Genomic DNA, 25361 nt, shown 5'->3' with positions numbered 1-25361 from the left:
CCACCACCCGGCACAGCCCCTCCCGGAGAAACTGGCTCGTGGTGCAGGGACCGAGAAGTCGGGGCCTTTCCCTGCCACCCCCCTCCCAGCAGGAGACTCAGGCAGCCTTAGGTTAACACATCAGCACAGCCAGACGGAACAGAGAAATGACCAAGAGAATATTTTTAGAGGAGAAAAGCTCTAGGCTTTATTATTTAAAGAAATAAACATGGGAGCTCCCTGGTGGTTTAGCAGTTAGGATTCTGGGCTCTCACTGCTGTGGCCCGGGTTCAGTCCCTGGTGGGGGAACTGAGATCCCACAAGCCACGTGGCATGGCCAAAAAAAAAAAACAAAAAGAGAGAGAGAGAGAAATAAACATAACTAAGATAATACTTCCAGAATAACAAAATGAAAGCTATCACAAGGGTTGGCATTTATTAATGCAGAGTTTTGTCCAGTTTGGGGGGAAACAAATTCTTGTTCCATTTGCTGAAAACTTCTTGTTTGAATCTTTTGGATATTCTTTCTTCATTCCTGGAAAGTGTGGCCTCTCTTTGCAGGCCTAGAGATTCTTCTAACCTCACTGTTTCCTGTGCTGTCTCGTTTTCTCCTCTGAAAGGTCATCTTTACCTGTTCATTTATCTTGTAACCGATAACACAACTCTGAAAATGACATCATTCCAATAAGCGTTTCTGATGGATGCCAGAAGGAGTTTTAAACGCATTTCCTCAGACCCCAAATGAGGAAATAGTCTACAGCAGGAGGGATTGCATGAGATCAGGCATTCTTCAAGAGTGTACTGCCTTTGAGAGGCATTGGAATGGTTTAAGAAAGGAGATTTTTAGGGCTTCCCTGGTGGCGCAGTGGTTGAGAATCTGCCTGCTAGTGCAGGGGACACGGGTTCAGGCCCCGGTCCGGGAGGATCCCACATGCCGCGGAGCAACTGGGCCCGTGAGCCACAACTACTGAGCCTGCGCGTCTGGAGCCCGTGCTCCGCAACAAGAGAGGCCGCGATAGTGTGAGGCCCGCGCACCGCGATGAAGAGTGGCCCCCGCTTGCCACAACTAGAGAAAGCCCTCGCACAGAAACAAAGACCCAACACAGCCCCAAATAAATAATTAATTAATTTAAAAAAAAAAAAAGAAAGGAGATTTTTAGAGATTACTTTTGTGACGATGCAAAAACAAATCAAAACAGGAAAGACAGCTGTTGGTGAAGGAAGACGTGTTTTTCTGTCTGGAGCCAGGAGAAGTATGGCGGAGCACAGAGAAGGGGTCCGTGGACTTGGAACCACAGGCCGTCATGGCGGCAGAGAAGCAGGAAGCCCTGGCCCTTTACTGCCTAGACAGGAGACCCAGGAGAGGAAGTGCGTCACCCCAGGCCCCCCGCCCGCCGGTGATGCTGGTGTCCTGCGGAACAGGGCGGGCTCAGGCCACCCGACAGCGCCAGTGCTCGCGCCACTGCTCTAGGCCTCAGTGTCCTCAGCTGTCACATGGGTGGTAACCGGTCTAATCCCCGAGGCCCCCCAGAGTGATTCTATAGGAGCGTTTGCAAAGCAGGATAAAGCAAAGCGGTGTGACCCGAACGGGAGCACCTGGGCGGAGGCTCGTGAGGAGGAAGCAGTGGAAGCTGAATCAGAGGAGTGTGGGGGGATGGCTGCCCACGGGGTTTCTTTCTCCATTTCACTTACCGTGAAAACACAAAAGGCAGTTTTAAAGGGGACCAGCCTCACCTCACAAGCATGACCCCACAGCCCTCGCATGAGCACCTGCCTCCTTTCCATCCCCGTCGCCGCCCCAGGGTGCGGCCTGGGAGCTGGGCTGGGCCCCCGGGAATGAGGGAGCGTTCGGTGGCAAGGCAGCCTCTGTACGCAGCGTCTGCCAGGGGACAGGCTCCTTCCCACCCCCACTCCGGCGGTCCTCCCCACAAACCTTCAAAGTCACGAGGGCGAGAATCCCTGTGTCCAGTTTGCAGCCGAGGAAATGCTCAGGGAAGGGCAGCAACTTGCTCAGGTTCTGGAGGTGAAGACAGAGTCCGTACAGAGAGAGGAGCGGCGGGGCACCCCTTTCTTATCACTGTTTGATGGGTCAGGCCTGCCCGCAACTCACGCCCCCGCCCCCAGCCAAGGAAGGCTGGCAGGAACTGGTGTGGGCACCAGGCTCTAAGTCTAGGCTGCAGTCTTGCAGGTTTGGAGAATCAATTAGGCGTCCCTGTGGTTCTTGGATTCCAGGGGGACTGACTCACCAGAAACAAATTCATGAGAGACTGATGTATCACATTAGCATAACAAAAAACGATTCTGGTAAACAGGAGACTCTTAATTACTGACCAGTGAAGAACTCTACAATACAAGGGAATACAAAGAATTCCCTTTCTTCTCTGAGGGCGGAGAGATGAGCACCAGATCCTTGTGGGTTCCCATCTAGGTCAGAAAAGAGGAGGGTGAGGAGGTGGGATAAGAGTGCCCTGGGCTGGAAGGTGAGCTCAGGAAGCCTTCAAGGAAGCACGAAGATGTGGAGCAGCTGAGAGCACAGACAGAGTAACTCAAACCCAGGTTCAAGTCCTGGCTTGGCCGCTTACAAACCCTGTGACCTTGGTGCAATTACTGAAGCTTTCAAATCTGCGATTTTCTTATCTGTCCAATGGGGACAACGGTAGCACTTAACCCTTAGGGTGGTTGGGGGGATTCAACAGCATGACGTGGGCAAAGGTGTCTGGTATATAGTAGGCACTCAGTAAATGCCAGCTGTTTCTAAGCTGGATGTTTCAAGAGCAGAGAGGGAGAAATCAGTTAAGATTCAGGAGCCCCAGGAGAAGGGTCTAGAAACTCAGGTGTGACTGATTAATATTTAGAACGAGTGGGCTGACTCCTTCAGGGGGTGGGGTCCCAGCAGGAGCCCCTAGTACGGCAAGCAGGAGGGGACCCACTACCCTGCGTCTTGCTCAGGGTCGTTGAGCTGGAGAGGGTCCAGTCCCTCCTTCGGACAGCAGGCGATGGGCATGGGGGAGGGGGCCGCTTTCAGATGTTTCTGCTCAAGCCTAGCCCGTGACACACAAGAGTTGGCTGGAGAGAGAACGAGAGAGAGAAGCAGGGCGGGGTGGGGGGGTGACTCAAGAACTGGAGGACCAATTTGGGGAAGAGATCAAAGAAGCTAAGAGCCCCGATGAATGACAATCGAGCAGGGCCAACAGGCCCAGGGAGGAGATTTTCTAGACGTCAGGGCAGGGGAGGAAATTATTTAACCCAGCACTGGGCTGTCACAGTGCAGCGAAGATGCGATTAAGGGCAGAGACATTTAATCAGGAACATCTTCTAGCCAGCCGACAGTTTGGCTTCCTCTTAAGAGGAGGAGACAGTTTAGCCCCTGCAGGGAAAGGTTTATGGCCTGGCACTGACCCCTGCCCTGCCTGGAAGGGGGTGGCTCCCCATGCTGGGAGGTCTGGAGCTTCTCCCCAAAGCCATTGTGTCCTGCATTGCTGGCCCTTCCTCCCAAACACTTTTGGAGATGACCCGTGAAACCCACAGGCATGTGCAAAATTGCCTGGCCATTCTGATACTGTGAGCTTGGAGTGGTTTCTACTGCAGCAAGAAAGATTGAAGCTAGACATTAGGAAGGACTTCCAGGAGGAAAGGTGAAGATAAGGAAGGTGACCATAAAGAAACAGACAAGGAATCTTGCTCCATAGTAACCTGACACGTGTCTAGAGCAATGTCCTACCCTGCTGGTGATTCTGCCATTTCCATCTCTTGTGTCACAAGACTCCTGGTTCTTGGCAAGCACACACCTGACTGCCACAGGCACCTGTAGGCCATCAGAGACCTTTCCCCTGATGTGGGGTGGAATGGGAGGAGGTGGGAGGATAGCCTTCCCCGAAAATGGCTCAGGACCAAGGAAACGTAGGAAACATCTCTGCTGGGTGAGGTACGGCTGGTTTGGGTGGACCTGGAGGAGGGTCCCCGCCCCTGGGATGGGCTGTGTCTGCACATGGTTTGTGTGGGCCACCATCACAGGGCTCTTGGAGGGATCCAAGAAGGACCAGAGGAGGTCTTTGCTCTCCAGGGAGAGCACAACAGCCCAGAAGCCAGGGAAGCAAAACAGGCCCAGATTAGGGGAGGAAACCTGCCTTTACCGAGCATCAAATAGGTGCCAGAGGCTTTATGGTCATTGTTTTATGAACTCTCGCAGCAACATAGGTATCCCCACTTTACAGAGGATGAAACGAGCTCAGAGTACTGGCCCAGCTCCACATAGCTAGTGAGAGGTGGGATTTTAAACACAGCCGTCTGTCTGGTTCTTTTATTTTTATTATTATTATTATTTTATTATTATTATTATTATTTTTTGTGGTACGCGGGCCTCTCACTGTTGTGGCCTCTCCCGTTGCGGAGCACAGGCTCCGGACGCGCAGGCGCAGCGGCCACGGCTCACGGGCCCAGCCGCTCTGCGGCATGTGGGATCTTCCCGGACCGGGGCACGAACCCATGTCCCCTGCATCGGCAGGCGGATTCTCAACCACTGCGCCACCAGGGAAGCCCTTTTATTTTTTTAATATAAATTAATTATTAAAAATTAAATTATTATTACAAATTTATTTTTAAAATTTATTTTTGGCTGTGTTGGGTCTTCGTTGCTGCGCGTGGGTTTTCTCTAGTTGCATCGAGCTGGGGCTACTCTTAATTGCGGCGTGCGGGCTTCTCATTGCGGTGGCTTCTCTTGTTGCAGAGCATGGGCTGTAGGCACATGGGCTTCAGTAGTTGTGGCTCGTGGGCTCAGTAGTTGTGGCCCGCAGGCTCTAGAGCGCAGGCTCAGTAGTCGTGGCACACGGGCTTAGGTGCTCCGCGGCATGTGGGATCTTCCCGGACCAGGGCTCGAACCCGTGTCCCCTGCATTGGCAGGAGGATTCGTAACCACTGCACCACCAGGGAAGCCAGTGCTTTTGCTTTTTCCCTTATTATCTGACAAAGAAACATGTTGGAAATCCTGAAAAGGAAAACGATGGTTGCTACTTATATAGGGCTTAGAGCATCTCACATACATTACTACTGCGATCCTTTCCTAGAGAGGAAAGTAAGACCCAAGGAGGTTAGGGGACTCGCCCAAGGCCACGCGCAGGTGCATGGCAGAGCCCGGCCGCCTGGCGCCAGGTCTGCGTCTGTAACTTCTAGCGCGCTGTGCTGAACCATGAGTTGGCCGACACCGCCTCGTGTGCCCCCTGCTCTCAGGGGCCCCGAGGGCACTCGCACCCTTGCCCTGGCTGCCAGCGGCTCACAGGCTGATGCTTCTCCCGAGTCCACCTCTGCCAGCCTCACCTGGCATTTCCGTGGGCTACTTCTGCGTGGCTCCGACGGTCCCCACGGTGCCTTTGGAGATCGTTACCCGTCCGGCCCCACGGCGCCAGAAGCAGGGCTCCTGAGGGAGCAAGTCCATTTTCTCACTCGAAAGCCCTCCTTGCTGCAGCAACGGGCACAGCCCGGCTGCGTCAGAGCCCTGCCACCTCTCCAGTCCGGCCTGGAGCTGGGGGCTGGGGGCCGTCCCCCGGGAGGGCCTCCCGCCCCTTCCTGGGCTCTGCTAGACCGTGAGAGCTCCCGAGCCGCCCCCGCCAGCAGGAGGCACACTTGGCGGTGCCCCTGCCCAGCAGCCAATGCTGCTTATGCAACATGACGAGGAGATTCGCCCCTAAGGAGAAGCTGGGAAGGGTAAACACAAATCCAGGACAGGCATCCCTCCGGGGAGAAAAGGAGGAGCCCGCGGGTATGGACGGGCTGCTTCTTGAGCTGGGTGCGGGCGAAGAGTTTTCTCTGAACCTCGCATACACGTTATTCATATTTGCATGTATCAGACAGTTCATGATAAAAGGAAAACATGGACTAAAAGCCAGAGCTCACTAGGCTGTAACTATTCAGTGCAGCTGTGAGGTGACCGTGGGCTGTGTCAGGGACAGATTACAGGCCATGCTTCTGCAGCTTCATCCTCAGGGGGGGTGAGATGGGAATGCGGGCAGACACAGGAGGTAAGAAAGCCCGAGGTGTATTCAGGGGCTCAGGAGCACAGGCCTGTGAGCTGTGCGTGCTGTGTCAGGCAGCGAGCGGGGCGGGCGTCCTTAGAGCCTGATTTTGCTTCCAGATCCACGTCTACTGGGAGGAAATCAAGCACTCAAAAATATTAGGCTTCCAGGGGCAATAAGATGGCGTTACTCCGTGTGGCCCAGCTTGTGAGTCTGTGAGGGAGGCGTCCTGAGGAAGCTTCTAGGCGAGGCCTCCCTGGTGCTGGCGTCCCGCCGAGGACTGCGCTACGCAGGGGCCGTTTCCACGTTGGACTCTGGGGCCCCCCCGTGAGTGGGCCTGGGTTTAGGGAGGGCCCGGGCCCGGAGGAGGACTGTGACGCCTTCAACAAGAACCCCCCCCAGACAAAGCAACCCAGCCAGCACCTTCTGGAGCAGCGGGGGTGGGGTGGGGGTGTGATTCACTCTCTCGGGGCCTTGGGATGTGTCACAGCCAATGGGGGCAGGGCGGCCTCGGCAAGAGGACAGCAGAGGCGCGGGGTCAGGGAGGCGGGGCGGATTCTGTTGTGCCCCTGGGTGTGGTGTGAACAGGAAGGTGCAGGGCGGCCGGCATTTCCTAGCCTGTGCTTAGAATCAGCACCGAGTGAATTTGTTTCTTACGCTGGCCCTCTGTTCACTGCAGCCCCTCCCCAGTACCATCTGGGACACCCAAGGACACTTGGCTCCCCTTTTGCTTGGCCTTTATTCTGACCACCTGAGATCACTTTATCGGTTCAGGAGAGGGAGAGACAGGAGTGTTTTAGTAAAGGCTGAAAAATCTTGAGATGTGAGGCTTTTTGTTAGCTTTTGTCTGGAAAATGCCTAGTTTCTTTGTCCCAGAAGAGCTTTACGAAAGGCTGGCAGAGACCGAGATAATCTAGTGCAATTGGTCAGGCCCTCTGGGGGAATCTTCTAGCCCAAGGAGTCCTCCAGCCTTCAAAACACTCCCGGCTGGCTCTCCGGTAATTGCTGCTCTGGCCTTTGCAGGGAGGGGAAAGCAGCCCTCCCTCCCTGCCCATCACCCCCACCAACAAGCCGCAGGGGCTGAGCCTCCAGGCTCCTCCTCATGCCTTTCTCTGCCTTTGTGCCGGGACCTGGGTGCCCCCTCCCCTGAAGTCTTGCCCTCCCCAGGCATAGCGCCCCCCGTCCCTGGCCCTCACAGGCTCTGCAGTAGGTCCTGTCCCCTCAGCTGCTGGCAGTGGGCAGGGTCTGCCCGGGAGCCCGGGGAGGACACCACTGCCAGGACCAGCTCGCTGGCAGGGGCTGCACAGCTGCCCTCCCTTCTCCCTCATCCTTCTTAGGGACGTACTTTCCACGGTGGCCAGCATACCAGCCTAGGAGGTCACTTCATCTTTGTCACTCTCTTGGGAAGGAGATATTCACACCCCCATTTTGCAAATGAGAAAACTGAGGTGCAGGAAAGTGAAGTGTTTTGCTCGAAATCACCTGACTAGTGAGTCGTAGGACCAGGGGCTCCCCCCACTCAAGCTCTCTTACCCGTGAGCGAGGATCCGTCGGTATTGAGGGGAACAGTGACCGGTGTCTGAAAGCCCTGTGGTGTGTGGAGCCCTCATGTTTCGTTTCCTCTGTATGACCAGAGCTGCCTGCGGCGCTTGGTGTGGCCCTCAGCATATGGACAAAATCCATGATATCCCTCCAGAAGAGCGCTTTCAGCCCGATCCGCGGAGTCTGTAAAGCCTCTGGAGGTGGAGGTAAAGCTTGGCGTGTATGAAATCACGTGCATTTTCTGGGAGGAGAGTCCAGAGTCTTTATCAAAGACATCCGGAGCCCAGAAAGGCTTTGCAGGTCTGGGGCCAGGGAGACCAGGGTAATCCTGGCTGACAAGGAAAAGGAAGGAAAAAGAAAAGCTGGGTCTCCATCGCTGACTGGTGCCTCTGGGAAGGAGATTCTGAGTTCAGGGTGCTGGATGTTTACCAGAGGATGCTTAGGATCAACACCCATGGAAGGGAGGGCAGGAACACGGCATGGGGCGGAGAGAGAAGTCAGCCCACGTTGCAGGTCCACCAGAAGCCTCGGCTAATCCCACGGGAGCTCTGGAGGGAGAGTGACCTATCCAACCCATGTTGGGTCATATGGCTGAGCCTTTACGTCCCCTCTTTGTCAGCTGTTGCATGCAGATAGCCCTGGGGAGGATTCCTGAAGGAGCTGGGGGGGGGGGCAGCTGACAGCTGAAGGCAATCTCCAACAGCACCTCCAGAGCTGGGCAAGCAGTCCTTGAAGGAGGGTCTGGGTGGTCATCACCAAGCTCACCGCAGTATCTCTGCCCTTGGGAAAGTATAAAAGATCAAACGCCGTCCATCCATTCCTCCCTCCCTCCCTCCATCCATTTAACATTTATTAAACATGACTTATAAGCCAGCCCACTGTGATAAGCACCTGTGCCAAAAAGGTGTACATAGCACCGTCTGGTGGAAGACAGAGACGTATCAGTGAATAATTAGGGCACAAAGCGGTCACTGCTAAAATAGAGGCAAGTGGGCTTCCCTGGTGGCGCAGTGGTTGAGAATCCGCCTGCCGATGCAGGAGACACGGGTTCGTGCACCGGTCCGGGAAGATCCCACGTGCTGCGGAGCAACTAAGCCCGTGAGCCGTGGCCGCTAGGCCTGTGCGTCCGGAGCCTGTGCTCCACAACGGGAGAGGCCACAACAGTGAGAGGCCCGCATACCGCAAAAAAAAAAAATAAATAAATAAAATAAAATAGAGGCAAGTGCCAAGAACTACTGGAGCATATCGTAGGGTGGGCCCTTCCTGGAGCCATGAGTGAGCCCTGAAAGAGCTGACGAGGCAGAGAAGGGAATGGATGGAAGGGTTAGGGGCATATGGGGCACTTCAGGCAGGAGGAAGTCACGGGAGAGGCGTGGTGGTCTAAGGGTGTGTGGCAGATCCGGGGAGAGTTTCAGCGTGGACAGAGCGGCCAGGTCACTCCTGGAGATGAGGCTGGCAAAGGAGACGGGGGTGAGACCATGAACGCTCTTGAGTACCACGCGGCTACGGACGTGAGCGGAACCATGAACTGTACGCGGCGTTACTGGAAAGTCACTGCTGGGCTTTGAGCAGAGGGTTGGCTTTAAAACATCGCATTTTAGGAAGTCAACTCGGATAGCAGAGATGATAGACAGGCTGGGTGGTCACTGGAACCTCAGGGGAGTCTATATGTGCCAGGACCTGGCTTTTGCGCAGTGGGTGCCTGGAATCCCGCTACGCGCAAGCCAGTGTCCCACGTGAGCGAGCCTCCCCCCGGTGGCGCTGAGTTTCAGCACAGACCATTCCGGTCCCGCGTGCGCGTAGCATCCCTCTGAGCAACTGCTGGCTCCCCCAAGTTCTCAAAGACTTCCGTCCCCCGTACTCACACCCTGTGCTCTCGCGGGTGGCACGGCCTCCGTGGATGGCCCAGGCCTCTGTACGTGTATCAGCCTGATGTCACGTGGGTGCAACCAAAGCCTTCCAGGAGCCTCTCAGGCACCTCAGATGCCACACCCACGTTCTACGTTTCCCTTCTCAAATGGGCGCCCCGGCCCAGGCAAGACTCGTGATGCTCTGGGTGCTGGAACAATGGACTCCGGTTCCGTAAGAGACTGTGGATTGAGAGAGACGGTCCTGCAGCCTAGGCTGAAGATTCGAGCTTCTTTCCCCAAAGCGCACATCCACACAACCAGCGCTGGACAAGCGTCCACCCGTGGTGGGGCCACCAGGGGCTGAATACACACAGACTCCTCAGAGGCCGTCGACCCCACGACCCGGTAGCTCCCGAGACCGAGGCCCTTGGCCGTGTCCCTTCTCCGATGGGCAGAGCACAGTGGTAGGAGGCAGCCCGTCTTCACTCCTCTCCCTGAAGACCCCGGGAGTTAGTCGGGGGTCTGGGAAAGGCCACGGGGAATGATGAAAAACCCCGTTATTTCAGTTTTGTGAAGGTTGACGGGAAGGCTAAATATTGAGAACTTCTTCCACTCAGGAGCGCTCCCTGCTATTTTTCTGGGCATCCTTGTGGGACCCCATATGCTATAGGGTTTCAGCTCAGAATACAACCACCAGCGCCATCAACTGACGTGTGCCAGGCCCTGTACCGGGGGCTGTGCCAGCCGTATTTATTCCTCACGGCAACTCTGTAAAGGCAGTACAAGGATGCCTGTTTTGCAGATGAAGAAACAGAGCCACAAGGAGATTATGTAATTTGCCCAAGGTCACATCGTAAGTAGCAGAACCAGGATGCTAACCCAGGTCTCTGCCTTCCATATTCTCTGGCCTCCACTGACACAAGCCTAAACCTTGCCATACTGATGACAGTAGTCTTGGGTTTCCACCACCACCTCCTACCACACAAGTCTGTGGAGTATTATAAGGAAGGAAGACAAGGATGGGGTCCCCTTTCCAACACTTTTCATCATATACCTGGGGGGGCACAGGCTCTCAGGTCCTTGAGCACATAGGTGGGCAGAGACAGAGTTGGCTCCACCAGCCAGAGAGCCTGGAACCTTGGGGCTGGTGGGCCTTGGTGGTCTGGCCTCGGCACTGGAATCCAAGCTCCCAGAACGTCCAAGCTGGAGGGTCCCTGGCGATGAGTAAGCTCCTGTGAGGTGGCAGGTGAAGACGCTGAAGCCACAGAGCTAGTTAGAACACTGTGCGTGTGTGTGAGCGTGTGTATGTGTGTGAGTGTGCGTGCACTTGCACGTGCAGTGCTGGAGGCGGCGGTGGGGGCCTCCTGCCTCCCAGACCCTACGGATGAGTTCAGGTGAGGAGGCCTTGGAGCCTTCGTTCATGTCCAGAGTGGTGGCCCACGAGAAAGGTTATTTTAAAAATGTGATTTGTTTTAACGTAAGTAGTGTCTCTGGGACCAGATGACCCCAAAAAGTGTCAACAGGAGAGTGGCGGATGAGACACAAAAGAGAGGGAAGCCGATGCAGGTTCATTAATGATCAGGTCACTGATTTGGGCAACGGGTTCAATCCCATGGGGCACTTCTGGGAGACGGTGTGAAATGTGTCCCAGAGCTGCCCTGCCCAAGAGACAAGGAAGCTGGGGTATTTGTCTTCCAGCCTCCACTATCATTGGTTGAGTGCTGCTACTGAGGGGCAGAAACTCCTCAGAACCTCTTGCCAAGCATCCTCCAGCAGTATAAAAAGAACAAAGGGCTACTTTTAAAGGTGTCTGGTCTCTAAAGAGTCTTGAGAACCTTTTAGGGTTAAGAAGCCTTGGGCATCAGTACCAAGGACAGTGCAGAGAAGAGAAGGGTGAGACCGAATGCTGTCCCCAGAATGCAAGCTGTGCTGGGAGCGGGAAAGGGCTATTTCCATGGGCCCTGAGGGAAGAATGGCCATGTCCTATCACAAGAGGACCTGAAGTTAGATCTTAAAAAGAACTTCCTGGTGATACTAGTGAAAAAACCACGTACTTAGAGCTCATCCAACCATACAGCTTGATTGATGGCCACAGACAAAATGACGAAGCAAAGAATCATGCAGTTGGCAAGGAGTTTGAGGCTCCTTGTTGCTAGGGCTGGCCAATGAGCTCTTCTTTATCTATGTTTGGGGGGGGTGCAGGGGAGTGCTGTGGGCACAGATGAAGTTGAATGAAGAGAGGATTCTTCACCCTTGGTTATTCTAGCACCAGGAGGCTCCGAAGTTTGGGTGGAAACAAGAGCTTGAAGAGGTCCCTTCTCTGGCACGATTTGGGGCATCTTACATGGGACAAAGCCGTGGAAGAAATAAGTCCTAAGGTTGACTGGCCCTCCAACCAGAGCCAGCCCACCGCCCTGGGCCCTTGCTCCTCATACGTGAAAAAGGGAGATGGGAAGGATGAACTAGATAACCTTAGGGACTCTGTCCACTGCTGAGGCCATGCCAGTGGCCTTGGGTTCTCTTCGATTCATCCTTCAGCAAGTGTTTATTGAGCCTTCGTTGTTTGCTCAGCACTAACTGGGGAGAAGGGATTCGCACAGAATACAAGCACCGAGCTCTGGGGCGGGGGGCGGGCGCGGGGAAGGGAGATGGGGGAAATAAGAGTTAATGTTTATGGAGCATTAGTCTGTGCCAGGAACTGTGCTAAACACCTCCCGTACGCTGACTCCCTTACGTCTTGCATGACCCCGTAGGGCAGGTACTAGTGCCTCCTCTATACTGATGAGGAAACCAGGGGTCAGGGAAAAAGCCACTTGACCAAAGCCACACAGTAGTGGGGCTGCACTGAGCCGAGAGACTTCTCTGTGAAGTAGGCGGTGACTCTTTGGTGTTCTAGCAGATGCAGCCTGAAAGCCGGAAACACAGGAAAGGCTTCATGCAGGAGATGGCTCAGCACTGGGCCTTGGGGACGGGCAGAATTCAGAGGCTGGCCAGGCAGGGGAGAAACCTGAGTGTACCAGCCCCCCGGGCAGCCAGAGTGTCGTCTTAGAGGAGGCGGGTGGGCAGCAGCTATGGCCAGCCTGCTGGTGGCTCCACAGGAAGAGAGTAGGGACTCAGGAAGAACAGATACTTCATAACCCAAGCCAGGACTATAAGCATCACTCCTCCCCCAAGCCTCATTTGGGTAGTCTATAAAGATGGAGCTGGTTCAGCAAGGATCAGCTTCCTCCCAGCTACTTAAGCCACTGGCCAGAAAGCCAGACCGTTGATAATTACGGTAGTTAACACACACAGAGCAGGGACCTTGAGCCAGAAAGCCAGACCGTTGATAATTACGGTAGTTAACACACACAGAGCAGGGACCTTGAGCCAGAAAGCCAGACCGTTGATAATTACGGTAGTTAACACACATGGAGCCGGGACCATGAGCCAGAAAGCCAGACCGTTGATAATTACGATAGTTAACACACATGGAGCCGGGGGGACCTTGAGCCAGAAAGCCAGACCGTTGATAATTACGGTAGTTAACACACATGGAGCAGGGACCTTGAGCCAGAAAGCCAGCCCGTTGATAATTACGGTAGTTAACACACACGGAGCAGGGACCTTGAGCCAGGCACGGCTTTAAGAACTTTAACTAGCTTAAGCCTTCCAGCATCCTTATGAGGTAGGTACTAGTATTATTCCTGCTTTATAGGTGGGGAAACAGAGGAAAAGTTACATAACCTGCTCAGGGCCCCAGAGCCAATAAGAGGCAGGGCCCAGCCTGGAACCCAGGTAGTCTACCCTTAAGCACCTGCTCTACCGCTTCTAAGCAGGTTCCTGAGCTGCGGCCAGGGCCAGCCACCCCCTTCCTCTGCCCCCGGGGACCCTCCGCAAGTTCAGGCTCTCCTCCAGGGCTGGGGCCCTTCCCTAATGGGGACCGCAGGCGGTCCCCACCCGCCCCTCCGCTGGTGAGGCCCATCGCTGCCAGAGGGCCCCAGACCCCCTCCCCCGCACTCACATGCACCCCGCCCCTCCCCCCAACCGAGCACCGTTGCCTTTCGTTCACAGTGACGGCTCCTGCGCCCAGGCCGGTGCGGGCACGGAGGACTCCGTGGCGGCGGCGGCGGCGGCGGCGGCCGGCAGACCCAGTGCCCACGCCCCGAAGGCTCAAGCCCAGGAGCTGCAGGAGGAGGAGGAGCGGCCGGGGGCGGGGGGCGCCTCCCCGCGGGCCGGCCTCCACTGCGCGGCCTCCCCCAGCAGGCAGCAGCCTGCCCTGGCCGCGGCGCTCTGCTCCCGAGCCCCTGCCGCCTCCGATTACGAACTCTCCCTTGACCTAAAGAATAAACAGGTACCCAGGGCCTCCGAGGGGGGTGGGAAGGGTGGTGAAGGGCCCTGTCTCGGGCGCTGTCCAGGGCACCGGGGATGCCCCTGTCGAGGCCGCCTCTGCTGCAGGCAGACTTCTTCGCCCCTGGTTCTCCCAAACTGAACCAAGTGACTGCCCTTGCCTGCAGCCCCGTTCCTCAGGCAACCGTCCTTCCGTGGCAGGGGTAACCCTTGTAATGCCAGGCCCACAGGCAGCGTGTCCAGGGCTCTGGCCCTCTTACCACTGCAGGAAGACCAGCTGCTCACACACTTCCCACCCCCAGAAGAGACGGCCCAGCTTACCTGCCCACGCAAGGGGCCAGCCCCATGCTCTGGCTCACACAGGCTCACATGAGGTTTGAAGACAGTGGTCTCCTCCAGGTAGACCGAGGAGCCCCAAGATTCGCCCAGACTGGGGGAGTCCAAAGACGCCCTTATTGGAGAACAAATTTCCCTGAGGAGTTCTGAGCCTCCATCTTCCATTCTGTGAAGCAGGAGGAGAAAGTAGGCAGTCACCGGGTCCCAGCTGAACCCTCCAAAATGATAACGGCATGGTTTGTTTGGGTGGAAAATTAAGAGACCTGAAGGAAGACCTGTGTGTGTGTGTGTATGTGCGAACGCATTTAGAGAAAGAATTGGTGACTTAATATTGCTAAGAAAGAGCACTGAGCTTGGAGCATAGATGTGGGATCCGATTCTTGTTCTAGTTCCTCTGTGACTTGGGAAAATGCCAGTTAAGCGCTCTGGGCCTTGGTTTCCTCATCAGCAAAGTTGGGAGTTAGACCTTGAATCATCTCTGAGGTCCCTTCTAGCTCTAAAATGTGCAGGTTCCAAAGAACCGTTCTTTAACCCAACGGACTGTGAGTTTCCGAAGCGAAGCTAATAGAAAAATCACTAAGACTGAGTCAAGCCCAACCAAAGTCTTTTCTTCCTTTCAGCACAGATGTCAAGCTATTATCCAAGGTCAGGGGCTGCAGGTGGTGCACCAGGCTTCAGTAAAGTATTTGACAAAATCTCCCGTGATATCTATGTGGACAGGATAGGAAGTGGGTTAGTTGACAATAGAGTCGGGTGGGCAGTTCTCAAACGGAATTGTCAAAAAACACTGATTTTTCTATCAGTGCCAAGGCCAGGGTCATTGAGTGGGGCCACTGTCCTTGGTCCTGCCCAGTTCAACCATTTCGAAAAAGGACTGATGCAAAGCTGAAAGGACAAAGCTAATACCTTGATGACAGAATCCCAGACTTGAAAAAAAGAAAAATACTCATTAGGAAATATTGTTTAAGTCGAAAAAGTCAAACGAAAGAGGGAAAAATCTAAAGTTCTGTTCTTAGCTTTGAAAATCCCACAGCACTACTATAAGATGAGCAGGCTTGGTCGTGGGTGAGAGGCCTTAGGGATTCAGTTGACTACAAGCTCAAGATGCATCAATAGCTAATGAAGCAGTTGCCAACGATATGGGTCCAGCAGCCTTCACAGATGGGTAGATAAAACTCCCAGTGTAAGGGGGCAGCTGCCTGGAGCCCCACACTAGTTACTGGTCAGGCTGTCTGGTTCTAGGGGTTTCATTTAAGAGGGAAAAAGAGAATCCTGAGGTTCTAAGGTTCTTCTAAGAAAGAAAACAACTGGCTGGGGTCATACAGGGAAACTGTAGACATGAAAACCAGTTTTAAACATGGAAGAGCTGAATGTGAATTGGCTGGATTAGATTATTTTCTATCATTCCAGGTAAAAATAGTGGTAGTAATGCATGAAACTTGTAGGAGAGGAAGGGGTTTGTTTTTAGCTCAGTTAACCATTAGAGCTGTTAAAAATGTAGACTGTCCCGCTTCTGAGGTAGAGAAAGCCCATGCCGGGGCTGGGAGGCAGTCCATCTGGAACCGCATGCTGTGATGTGGGCAGTCAGCTGTCACAGATGAGAACGTCCTCTCAGTTCCACTTGGCTCTGCCCCTTGAGGACAGAGACCATGTCCTATTCATCCCATCCCCTGGCACCCAGCAGAGTGCCTCGGGCAGAGTAAAAGCTTATCGAGTGAATATTTTTTGAATAACTGCGATGCGTAAAGCAATGAGGGAGTGGTGTACCAAAAAGAAAAAAACATGGTCCCTACCTGCTCGCCAAAGAGATTACAGTTCAATTTAAGGAGTATCCTGTTAGTAACGCCAAAGGAAACTGGTGCTTCTGCTTGGGCAGGGAATTAGTTTAATTCTAACTGATTAGTGGGGTAGGGAGGGCTGTGCAGGGTTCTGATGGGCGCACTGTGGACCTTTTTCATGGTGGGCATAATTCTAGTAGATGGGTTTGCACGTCAGGCCAGCAGCAGTGGGGCAGGAAAGATGAGAGCTGGTAGGGGTGTGGTGGAGCCCTCGTGCCCCGGGGAATAGCCCGCCTCCCCTGGCCCCTGTAGCTCTCCAGGCCAAGACAGGCTAGGGGTGGGAAGAGGAGGGGAGAAAGGGACTGAGGGGAGCAGAGTGGCTAAAAACACAGCACATGTTTACAGAAGATGGAGCTCCACAACTCTCTCTTCTGCAGATGAACTGTGTGACCTTAGGCAAGTTGCTTAACTTCTCTGGGCCTCAGTTGCTCATACAGCCCTTTGCCTCTACCGCTGACATTCCTACTCCCCTCTCACTCCTGCACTGGCCTCATTCACTCCTTCTCTTGCTTTAGGACTTGCTCTCCTGCACCTTCCTCCTCGCTGGCAGCTCTCCCCGCCCTCCCAAGGCTGTGTTGGATGCCCCTTCTCAGTGGTCCCACAGGACCCAGGCGTTCCCTGACATAGCCCTTCAGCCCAGGATCACCACTCCTGCTTACTTGACGTCTCCTTTAAGGCAGGGCAAAGACATCCGTCATGACACCCCTGGGGCCCGACACAGCGCCTGGCATGAGGAGATGCTCAAAGGATGAAGCGGGGAAAGTAACAGTCCAGAGACCTGCAGGGGATGGGGATGGTTATGAAGCCTGGGCCAGGCCCTGACTCTATCTCCGGTCTCCCCGAGATCCAGGGTTTAGTATTCCGCTCCTGTGCGCCTCGTGAGTCCCCGCATCCTGTGGTCCCTGGGCTGGAAGGGATCTGGGACAATCACCATCTCCCCAGTTCACCACCCTGCCAGGCCCGGTCTGTCAGCCAATCCAAAATCCCAGGTGATTTCCGTGGCCCCTCTCTCCGCCCCACGTCTGATCCAGCCCCCCACCCCCCATGCTGCTCTTAACCACTTCCCAAGTCCCACCCTGCCATCCCCCCGGCCCCTGCCCTGGGCCTGTGCGCCCCCGGGGAAGCCTCCTATAGACCCTCTGCTCTGACCTCGTCCCCACACCACAGCTGCACCCTCCTTGTGAGCAGCACGTCGGTCATGGTACCCCATATGGAGGCGCCCACGGCCCCTCGTTTTCTAGGGGACGAGGACTTCCGGCTCTTCCGCCCCCAGATCCAACCCCACATCCTGCCTTTGCTCCCACTCGGGGCTCCAGCTGCGCCGCTCTGCTACGCTTTGGGCCCCCACGTACTTTGCTTCCTCTGCTGGGAACACTCCCCCCGCCCACGTCACACTCACCTGGGTGGACTCTGCCGTCTGGCCGCAGCCCCCTCGTGAGGGCAGGGGCCCTGTCATGCCCAGGCTGTCGCAGAGAGAGCAGGCTGTGCTCTGAACGCCTCTGGGGTGCCGTTCCCCCCACTGTCCCTCCACTGTCGGGCCGAGGAGTGAGCACTTCCGGGGGGGGGGAGCGTAGGAACTGCCGGGAACTGGAGGAACACAGGAATGAACAAGCCAGTGAATGAGTGAGGCCCCCGGGCTCCCCTGTTCTCCCAGTCCCCGCGCACCGACTCCACGGGGAGGAGACTGTCTTCCTTTGCTTGCTCTGCCCTCAACTCTCCCATTGCACCTCAAGGTGAGCCTTGGGTCTCCGCCCTAGAGGGAGGGAGCATGCGGACCCCTCGGGGGGAGGTTCCTTTAGGAAGGGGCCATGTCAAAGATACAGAGGGCACGGATGTCATTTCCAAATTCCAGTTCTCTAGGGAGTTTGTATCCTGTTCTCGGCTCCTGTGGGAGAGCGGCCGCTGGAGCCCGTCTGGGATGTCCAAACCGCACAGGTCTCTGTGTTGTCCAAGCCCGACGGCCGTGGAGCTGTGCTCCCAGCATCCAGGCCCCGCTCCTGAGTCAGGGTCCTAGGTGGCAGCCGCTCTCTGTCTGGAGAGCAGATCTCCTGGACCCCAAGCCTCAGGGTCCAGCCTCTCAAGGGGAGAAGTGGTAGGGTAGCCGTGTTTCCGGATGACTGTCCCTCTCTGGGCCTCCGTTTGCTCACTTGTGTCTGAGGCTCTGTCCCGCTCTGAAGGTGAGAGCGCTACCGCGGGCGTGAGGGCCCCAGTGGACCAGCCGGCCGAGGGTGGCGGTGAAGGCAAGATGGGCCAGGGTGCTGCTCTGCTCCGTGGTCTCGGTTCGGGGAACGGCAGCGCACAGCCGCTGTGCTGGGCCCCATGCGAGGCCTGGGGGCACCGAGATGCGGAAGACGCAGTCCTGGGTCTCAGGGAGCTCCGGTGCCAGCGGTGGGCGCCGACACAGAACGGTACGGGCGACACTAGCAGAGCTGCATCTCGGGACAGTACTGAGCCCGCCGAGCGCTTTCTGTGCGCCATCTCCCCCGATCCGCACAATGTCCCTGCGGGCTGGAGGTGTTAGGAATGAGAAGACCGAGGCTCAGGGATGTCAAGTGACTTGCCTAAGGTCTCATTCCTAGGTGTGCACCCCGGTGCAACCAAAACAGACCCCACAGCCCACGATGTTAACCCAGAGCCCTCCCCATCTGCCGCCACCGCGGTGCAGGGGTAGGTTCCGCCGAAGCGGTGTGCAGGGCACTGCGGGATCCTGGCACAGGGCAAGTAGCCCGACCAGGGTTCAGAGCAGGCTTCCTGGAGCAGCCCCACCCGAGGGAGCATCTGGCTCAGTGAGCAGCTGAACTGTGGCTCTCCCCCAGCGCCCCTACCTGGCTGCATCCGGAGAGGGTCCCAGGGCAGCCCTGCTCCCCAGCAGGCCTCTGTGCCCCTTGCCATGCTGAACACTTTCTGTGTTTTGGACGGTGGGCAGGGAGGTGGGCGCACAGAGAAGAAAAACCCTGCTCGGTGCAGGCCAGCCGTCCTGCGGGCCGCCCTGCGCTCCTCCAAAGCTCCTCCCCCCTCCCCAGACTCCGCCCCGGAGCCTCAGGTGAGCTGTGAGGGTTGCCTCGCCAAGGTCTGCTGACTCACACCGCGCACTGCTTTAATCTTCTCAACTGAGAGGTCCCGGCGCGTGGGGGACCCGTCCCCGCCCCCTCGCCCGGGCCCGGTGCCCCAGCGTCCCTCAGAGGCCCTGTCGGCCCGGCCATGCAGCAGCGTGGACGAGGGAGCGTGCGCCGAGGAACGCCGAAGGCTCGTGGGCGAGGCAGCCCCCGGCCCCGCCCACTGCCTCCCCAGCAGGAGCCGAGGGACGGCGCTCCTGGGAGGAGGGAGGACTCACGGGGCTTCCGGGCTTCGAGAGAAGTGGGCGGAGCTGCTCCTTGGCGGCTGGGGGCCCAGGGATCCCTCCCTCCCACGAGCTGGTCCCTCAGCTCTCTGGCCTGGCCCTGCTAAGAACAGGGGCAGGGAGGTGAGAGGGGCCTGGCTGGGGCGGACGGAGCTGACCCGGGGAACCCCCGATTCCCCAAGGCCTGTGACAATGGGCCGAGGGGAATGCGCATGGGGGGCGGGGCCGGTGGTGCGGCCCTTGGCTCCAAGCCCAGATCCAGAAGACAGCCTGGACTGCATTTCCCCTGGCGCAGAGGAGAGAGTTCAGTTTAGTTCACGACCGCAAACATCGATTAAGCCCCAAACACGGGTCTGGCTCAGCGCTGGGCACGGGGGATGTAGAGGCGGATTCCGCTGTGCCTCCCGTGACACGCCGTCGGGGGTGCTGAGGCGGCCGAGCGGGCTGCGCGGGACGCGAAGGAAGCGGTGGGGGACGCCGGAGGCAGCCGGCTGTGTTAGACGAGGGGGACAAACGGTTGACCATCCCTCAGCTGAATTCAGAGTCCGTGGTGAGCAGTGGCTTCGGGCCAGGCTCTGGGCTGAGGCCGTCCGTGCACCAGGCCACATCCGGGGCCTCCAGTAACTTACGCTTAGTGTTGTCTTGGGGAGGGGAGAGGGGAGGGAAGCCTAACGTAGACGAATATACGGCCAAGAGTAGTAGGGGAAACCGAGTGTCAAAGAGAAGCACCAAACAACCTTCTCGGGGGGTGGGGCGTGGTTCAGGGCAGGGAGACCCCGTTCTGGTTGCGGGAACTGGGAGGCTTCGTGGAGGAGGCACATTTGAAGAAAGGGGAAACGTTTGGCCTGGAAGAGAGGGCACGAGAGTGGGAGGTGAGGCTGGGGAGGACAAAGCCGGCTGCGGGGAGGCTGAGCGAGAGACCAGAGCCGGAAAGCCTAGTTGGGGGAGGTGGGGGCGAGCAGGAGGCGGGGCTGGCGCGTGAGCGTGGACTCCGCGTAGTAGGAGGGGCTGGGGGGTAGGCGGGGCCAGGCTGCTCAGCGCCAGCCCACAGGAGACGGTGTTTACACTTGTTTAGGGCAATGGTCTCAAGCGCCGGAAGTCCTGTGTTTACACCCGCTCTTGAGGATACTACTCAGGGGAATATAGTACAAGGCGGATGGTGTTGGAGCAGGAAGCAGGGAAGCAGTTGGGGGGTTGTCAGAGTGGTCCAAATGGGGGGTCCAGGAGAGCCCCACGTGGTGACAGTCTGGTGGAAAGTTCAGGATGATTGCAAAAGGCATGGGGGGGTGCGCTATAGGACTTTCAGCCTGACAAACGCGGAGGATAAGGCAAAGGCGGCCCCAGGGACAAAAGCAAGGTCCCCAGACTGGATGACCTTGTAACCGGGGTGCTGTTAGGTCAATAAGGACGTCATCCAGAGCTGGTTTGGGTGAGCCGGGGGAGAGGATGGGCTCTTGGAAATATGGGTCTAGGATGGAGTCTAGGGATGGAGAGTTGAGAGTCACAGAATCCTCACTGTCAACATCAAACTGCTACACTGATTGAGCACCTACTGTGTGCCAGGTGCTACGGGGAAATAACTTAATTCTCACAACAAGCTACAGAGTCAGCAGGATTAGCTTCATTTAACAGATAAGAAAACTGAGATTCAGAGACGTTAAGAAACCCGCCCAAGGTCAACCAGCAGGGAAGAGGCAGATCTGGGACTGGGTATTTCCCCTATGGGCTTTTGCTCATCCACCTATCAGAGTGAAGTTACAATGGAAGACGAGGTTCTCAGACAACAGGTGAGAAGATATTAGCCCGCGGGACACCTTTAGAGTTGCCACGAAGGCTCTGCATGAGACAGTTCTCATTTCATCAGCTGTTAGTTATCAGCTACCAAGGGGCTGCTCTAAAGACTACCAACATAGAAGTCAAGGAAGACGTCCAGAAATGCACAGGAAAATCATTAAATTGTGTCTGGAGAATGGAGGAGAGCACACATATGACTCGTAACTAGCACGGTTAGGGACCCTGTGGTCAGAATATAGGATCAAGGAGCTGTATGGAGACAGGAAAACCAAGATAGACTGGGTCATGAGAGCGGAGGACAAAGTTTCAAGGTGATGAAGTATCAAAGCTGCAGAAAGGATGGGGAGGGAGGTTGAGAATGGGATTTAGTGATTGAAGGTCATCAGTACCTTTCTGAGAGTCATTTCAGAAGTCTAGTGGGAGCAGGAGGCAGCTGCAAGCAGTCAGGGTACACGGGGCTGGCCAGTGGTTCGGCACTTGCTCACGGACTGAGGCCGAGCGGCCAGACTAGTCCTCCTATAGGTTTGGTGGAAAAATACAAAGAGATTGGGCTAGTGCCCCAGAGCAGAGGAGTCAAGCAGGGCCGTGTTTCAGCCTGGGACATTAAGGAGGGTCTGTAGGCTGGTGGAAAGGAGTCAAAACCAGGGTAGAGGCTGGAAATGCAAGTAGGAGAGACTAGAGGATGAAGTAAACTTACAAAGGAGGCCAGAGAGGGTGAAATCATCAGCCCGGGAGAGACAAGTTACGGTCAGATTAGGAAGGTTTTAATTTATTCAATAAATGTTCATCGAAGATCTACTATGTCCCGTAAGCATTGAGGATAGAGCAGTGAGCATGGCAGGCGAAGTCTGCCTTCATGGGGCTTACAGTCTAGTGGAGGACTTGATGGAACAGATTCAAGGATTTAAAATCTGGTTTTCTTCTCTCCTTGGGTGAAGCATGGACACCGGCTGGTAGAAGAAGTCTCCTCAGTTATCTCAGCCAGCCTGTGCCTCTAGGTGGGATGACACCATGCCAGGGGGTGGACCTTTCACCATTTTGGAGACACTTCAGGCAACAGGATTGCATATACCTTCCCTCTGTTGCCAGTAGCATCTCATAATCTGAAGAGAAGCTCTTGGGCCAGGGATTTCCCTAGACCTATGAGGACTGATGTTGTTCTTGCCTTGAGTTATTAATTTCAGCCACCTGTCCCGATTCGTAGTTCAGGAAGGCTACTCTGTGTAAGTGGAGTGTACGGCTGGGAACAGGACATCGTTTCAGGGCCCAGGAATATTTCTCCCTTCCCAGGCTTCCCTCAGGCCTGATGGCACCCACCACAGTGCTACCATTTTGTCCACCCCCTTCACACAGGCTTCGTCGGTTATTTAAGTGTAAAAATCTCTAGGAAGGAGCACTGCTAACTGTTACTGGTCATTCACACCTCGGGGGAATGTCTTTCTAGTCCTTTCCTGAGACGTTTTCGATAAGAGAGAAAAAGTGAGAGCTTAGCAACGCAAGGAGGAGAAAAGACCACAGGTGGGGGACAGAGCTGAGAGGAGGGGAGGAAGGGCCTTGAAGAGAGACTGGCCAGTGCCAGAAGTTTTCCTGGGTCCACACCTGCCCAGATGAGGCGGTGTCGCCCCCACCCCGGCCCCTGCCAGCCAGCCCCACCAAGCCCTGCCCTGGTTGCAACAGCGCCCATTGTTGGAAACAGAGGTGACTGGGCTTGTGGGGCAGGGCAGCCTGGAGCGACTCCCCCTATTGAAACATCCATCCATCATCCGTCTGTCTTTTTATGAGGTTCACATTTATTGAGCTCTATCCTGTGCCAGCCCTTGGGCTGGGTGCTGGGAACACAGAGATGATCTGACCCCAACCCCAACCCCAACCCCAACCCTTATGAGGCTCCCAGGAACAGGAAACTTCCCCAATGCATGACATGAATGCTGAGAAAGAAGGCTGGTGAACAGGAGTAGCAGCAATGTTTTTTCGCCTTTCTATTTAATTTTCAATCTTCTATTATTTAAAAATACACACAAAAGTAGAAAGAATAGTGTAATAAACTCCCATTTAACCATCACCCGGCCCTAACAAGCTTTATCAATATTGTTGCATCTAGTAGCCCTTCCGCTTTTTCTGATGGAGTATTTTTAATACAAATTCAAGATGTCATGCATTTCAGCCGTGAGCACTACCGTATGCATCTCTGATATGAACGTTTGGAAATAACCGCCTCCTACCATTCGCAACTCGTCCGCCCCTTGCCCCTGGCATCACCAGTCCTACCAGGTAGGACTACCAGGTAGGAATCCAGTCCTACCTCCCACACCTCTAGGAGCCTTGGCATCTCAGGCCATGGCGTGCTAGGGTCTTCAGACATGAGCCCCTCAGAGCCCCGAAGCTGTGCCCTCCTGCGCCCCCGCCGAAGTCCAGCAGCTCACCCCCTGCCCCAGTCGACAGCCTCCGCCACCGCCTTTCTCAAGGACTGCCACACCCCTTCCCTAACTGCGCTCCCGCGCCTCTCTGTCTTCGCTGCAGATTGAAATGCTAGAACACAAGTACGGGGGCCACCTGGTGTCCCGGCGCGCCGCCTGCACCATCCAAACCGCCTTCCGCCAGTACCAGCTCAGCAAGAACTTCGAGAAGATCCGCAACTCGCTCCTGGAGAGCCGCCTGCCGCGGCGCATCTCCCTGCGCAAGGCGCGCGCGCCCGCGGCCGAGAGCCTGGCGGCCGAGAGGGCGCTCCTGGAAGGCTGCGGCCTCTCGGGGCTGCCGCTGGCGCGCGCGCCCTCCCTGCCGCCCGCCATCGCGGGCACGCTCACCGAGCTGGAGGACTCCTTCACCGAGCAGGTGCAGTCCCTGGCCAAGTCCATCGACGACGCCCTGAGCACCTGGAGCCTCAAGACCGTGTGCTCCCTGCAGGAGAGCGGCGCTTACCAGGTCCACAGGGCCCTGCGCGCGGGCACGGGGCCGCCGGGCCTGGAGACCGAGGCGCGGGAGCCCGAGGGCGCCCACGCGGGGGGCTGGGCCGAGCCCGCCGAGCCCGCCGGCCCGCCGCAGGGCCACGGCAGCACCCTCATGATGGCCTTCCGGGACGTCACCGTGCAGATCGCTAGCCGGAACATCTCCGTCTCCTCCTCCACGGCTCTGTCCGTGGCCAACTGCCTGGGCGCGCCGACAGCGTCGGTCCCCGCGGGGCCCGCGGCGGGCAAGGCCGAGCGCGACGGGGCCGGGGGGCAGGAGGCGCCGGAGGCCCCCAGCGCCGGCCAGGAGGACGTGCCCGCCGAGGACGCGAGCGCAGAGGCGGGAGCCGACGGGGCCCTGCGCGCCAGCCCCCCGGGGGCCACGCTGCCGGCGGCGGAGCAGGAGGAAGACGAAGAGGAGGAGGCCGCGGAGGCGGTGAAAGAGGCGGAGGCCGAGGCCGGCGACCCCTCGGAGCCGCTGAGCGGCAGCCGCACGTCCACCAAATCGGCCGCGTCGGCCTCGGCCTCCAACACGGTGCCCGGCCTGCCGCGCTACCACTGCGAGAACCCGGCCAGCTGCAAGTCTCCCACGCTCTCCACCGACACGCTGCGCAAGCGGCTCTACCGCATCGGCCTCAACCTCTTCAACATGTAAGTTCCAGGAGGCGCGGGGCAGGGGCTGCCCTTACCGGTGAGCGGCGGCCCGGGAATGGACCGAGTCGACCCGGGGGCCTCCCACGTGGCCTCTGGGCCACGCCTGATCCTTGAGATAGTGTGGGAATACTCATTTTATTTTTAATGGATATGCATTTATGTTAAAGGTTAGGGTTTAAAACACCCCAAACCTATGCTTTAACCACTAGTACCGCTAGATGAAGCTGGGCTTTGAAAAGTGAGACCATTTCAGAGAAAATGCAGTATTAAGTCAATAACAGTACAAGTGGTATAAGGCTTGAGCAGAGAGCATTCGGGTAGGACATGAAGTTAAGGAAGCAGGGAGTTTTCAATCTCACGGGGTTGATGACACGGAGAGAAGAGGCAGTGATCAAAGGAGGAAAGGGTGGGGGGAGCAGAGACCTGGAGCAAGGAATGGGGGTGCAGGGGGCGGATAGGCGGGGAGTGTCAAGCCAGCAGAGGTGAAGCAGAAGGGAACAGGGGCGTGGGAGCCGAGAAGTGAACGACCACCACAGCTCAGAGCCCCCAGCCAGAACTTCCTTGCAACCAAGAGGTATACAGCTGGTGGCAAAGCAGAGGAAACACACAAGCCCGTCCCGTGGAGATTGCAAGTGCATGAGGCACTCGTCACCACCCTCCACTCACCCCTTCCTTCATAGCCCTGAGCCGGGAAACACCGCATCCCTCCTGCCGCACCCATGAGGACTGAGCAGAAGCCATTCACC

General features: G+C 56.5%; 1 protein-coding gene across 8 annotated transcripts in view; it reads left to right on the top strand.

Annotated features, from left to right (window-relative positions):
- Positions 1 to 25361, top strand: part of IQSEC3 (IQ motif and Sec7 domain ArfGEF 3) — a 96528-nt gene that overhangs the window by 37905 nt on the left and 33262 nt on the right. For 7 of the 8 annotated variants that reach the window (XM_067008524.1, XM_067008522.1, XM_067008521.1 and 4 more), the window contains 2 exons: positions 13433 to 13712; positions 23537 to 24612. In XM_067008524.1, coding sequence (XP_066864625.1) covers positions 13433 to 13712; positions 23537 to 24612 — 1356 coding nt within the window. The remainder of the gene's footprint in view (positions 1 to 13432; positions 13713 to 23536; positions 24613 to 25361) is intronic. The other variant, XM_067008526.1, reaches the window with a different exon arrangement.

Source organism: Kogia breviceps, chromosome 12 (assembly GCF_026419965.1).
Source record: "Kogia breviceps isolate mKogBre1 chromosome 12, mKogBre1 haplotype 1, whole genome shotgun sequence".
NCBI classification, from domain to species: Eukaryota; Metazoa; Chordata; class Mammalia; order Artiodactyla; family Physeteridae; genus Kogia; species Kogia breviceps.
This window is presented reverse-complemented; position numbering and strand designations above follow the sequence as displayed.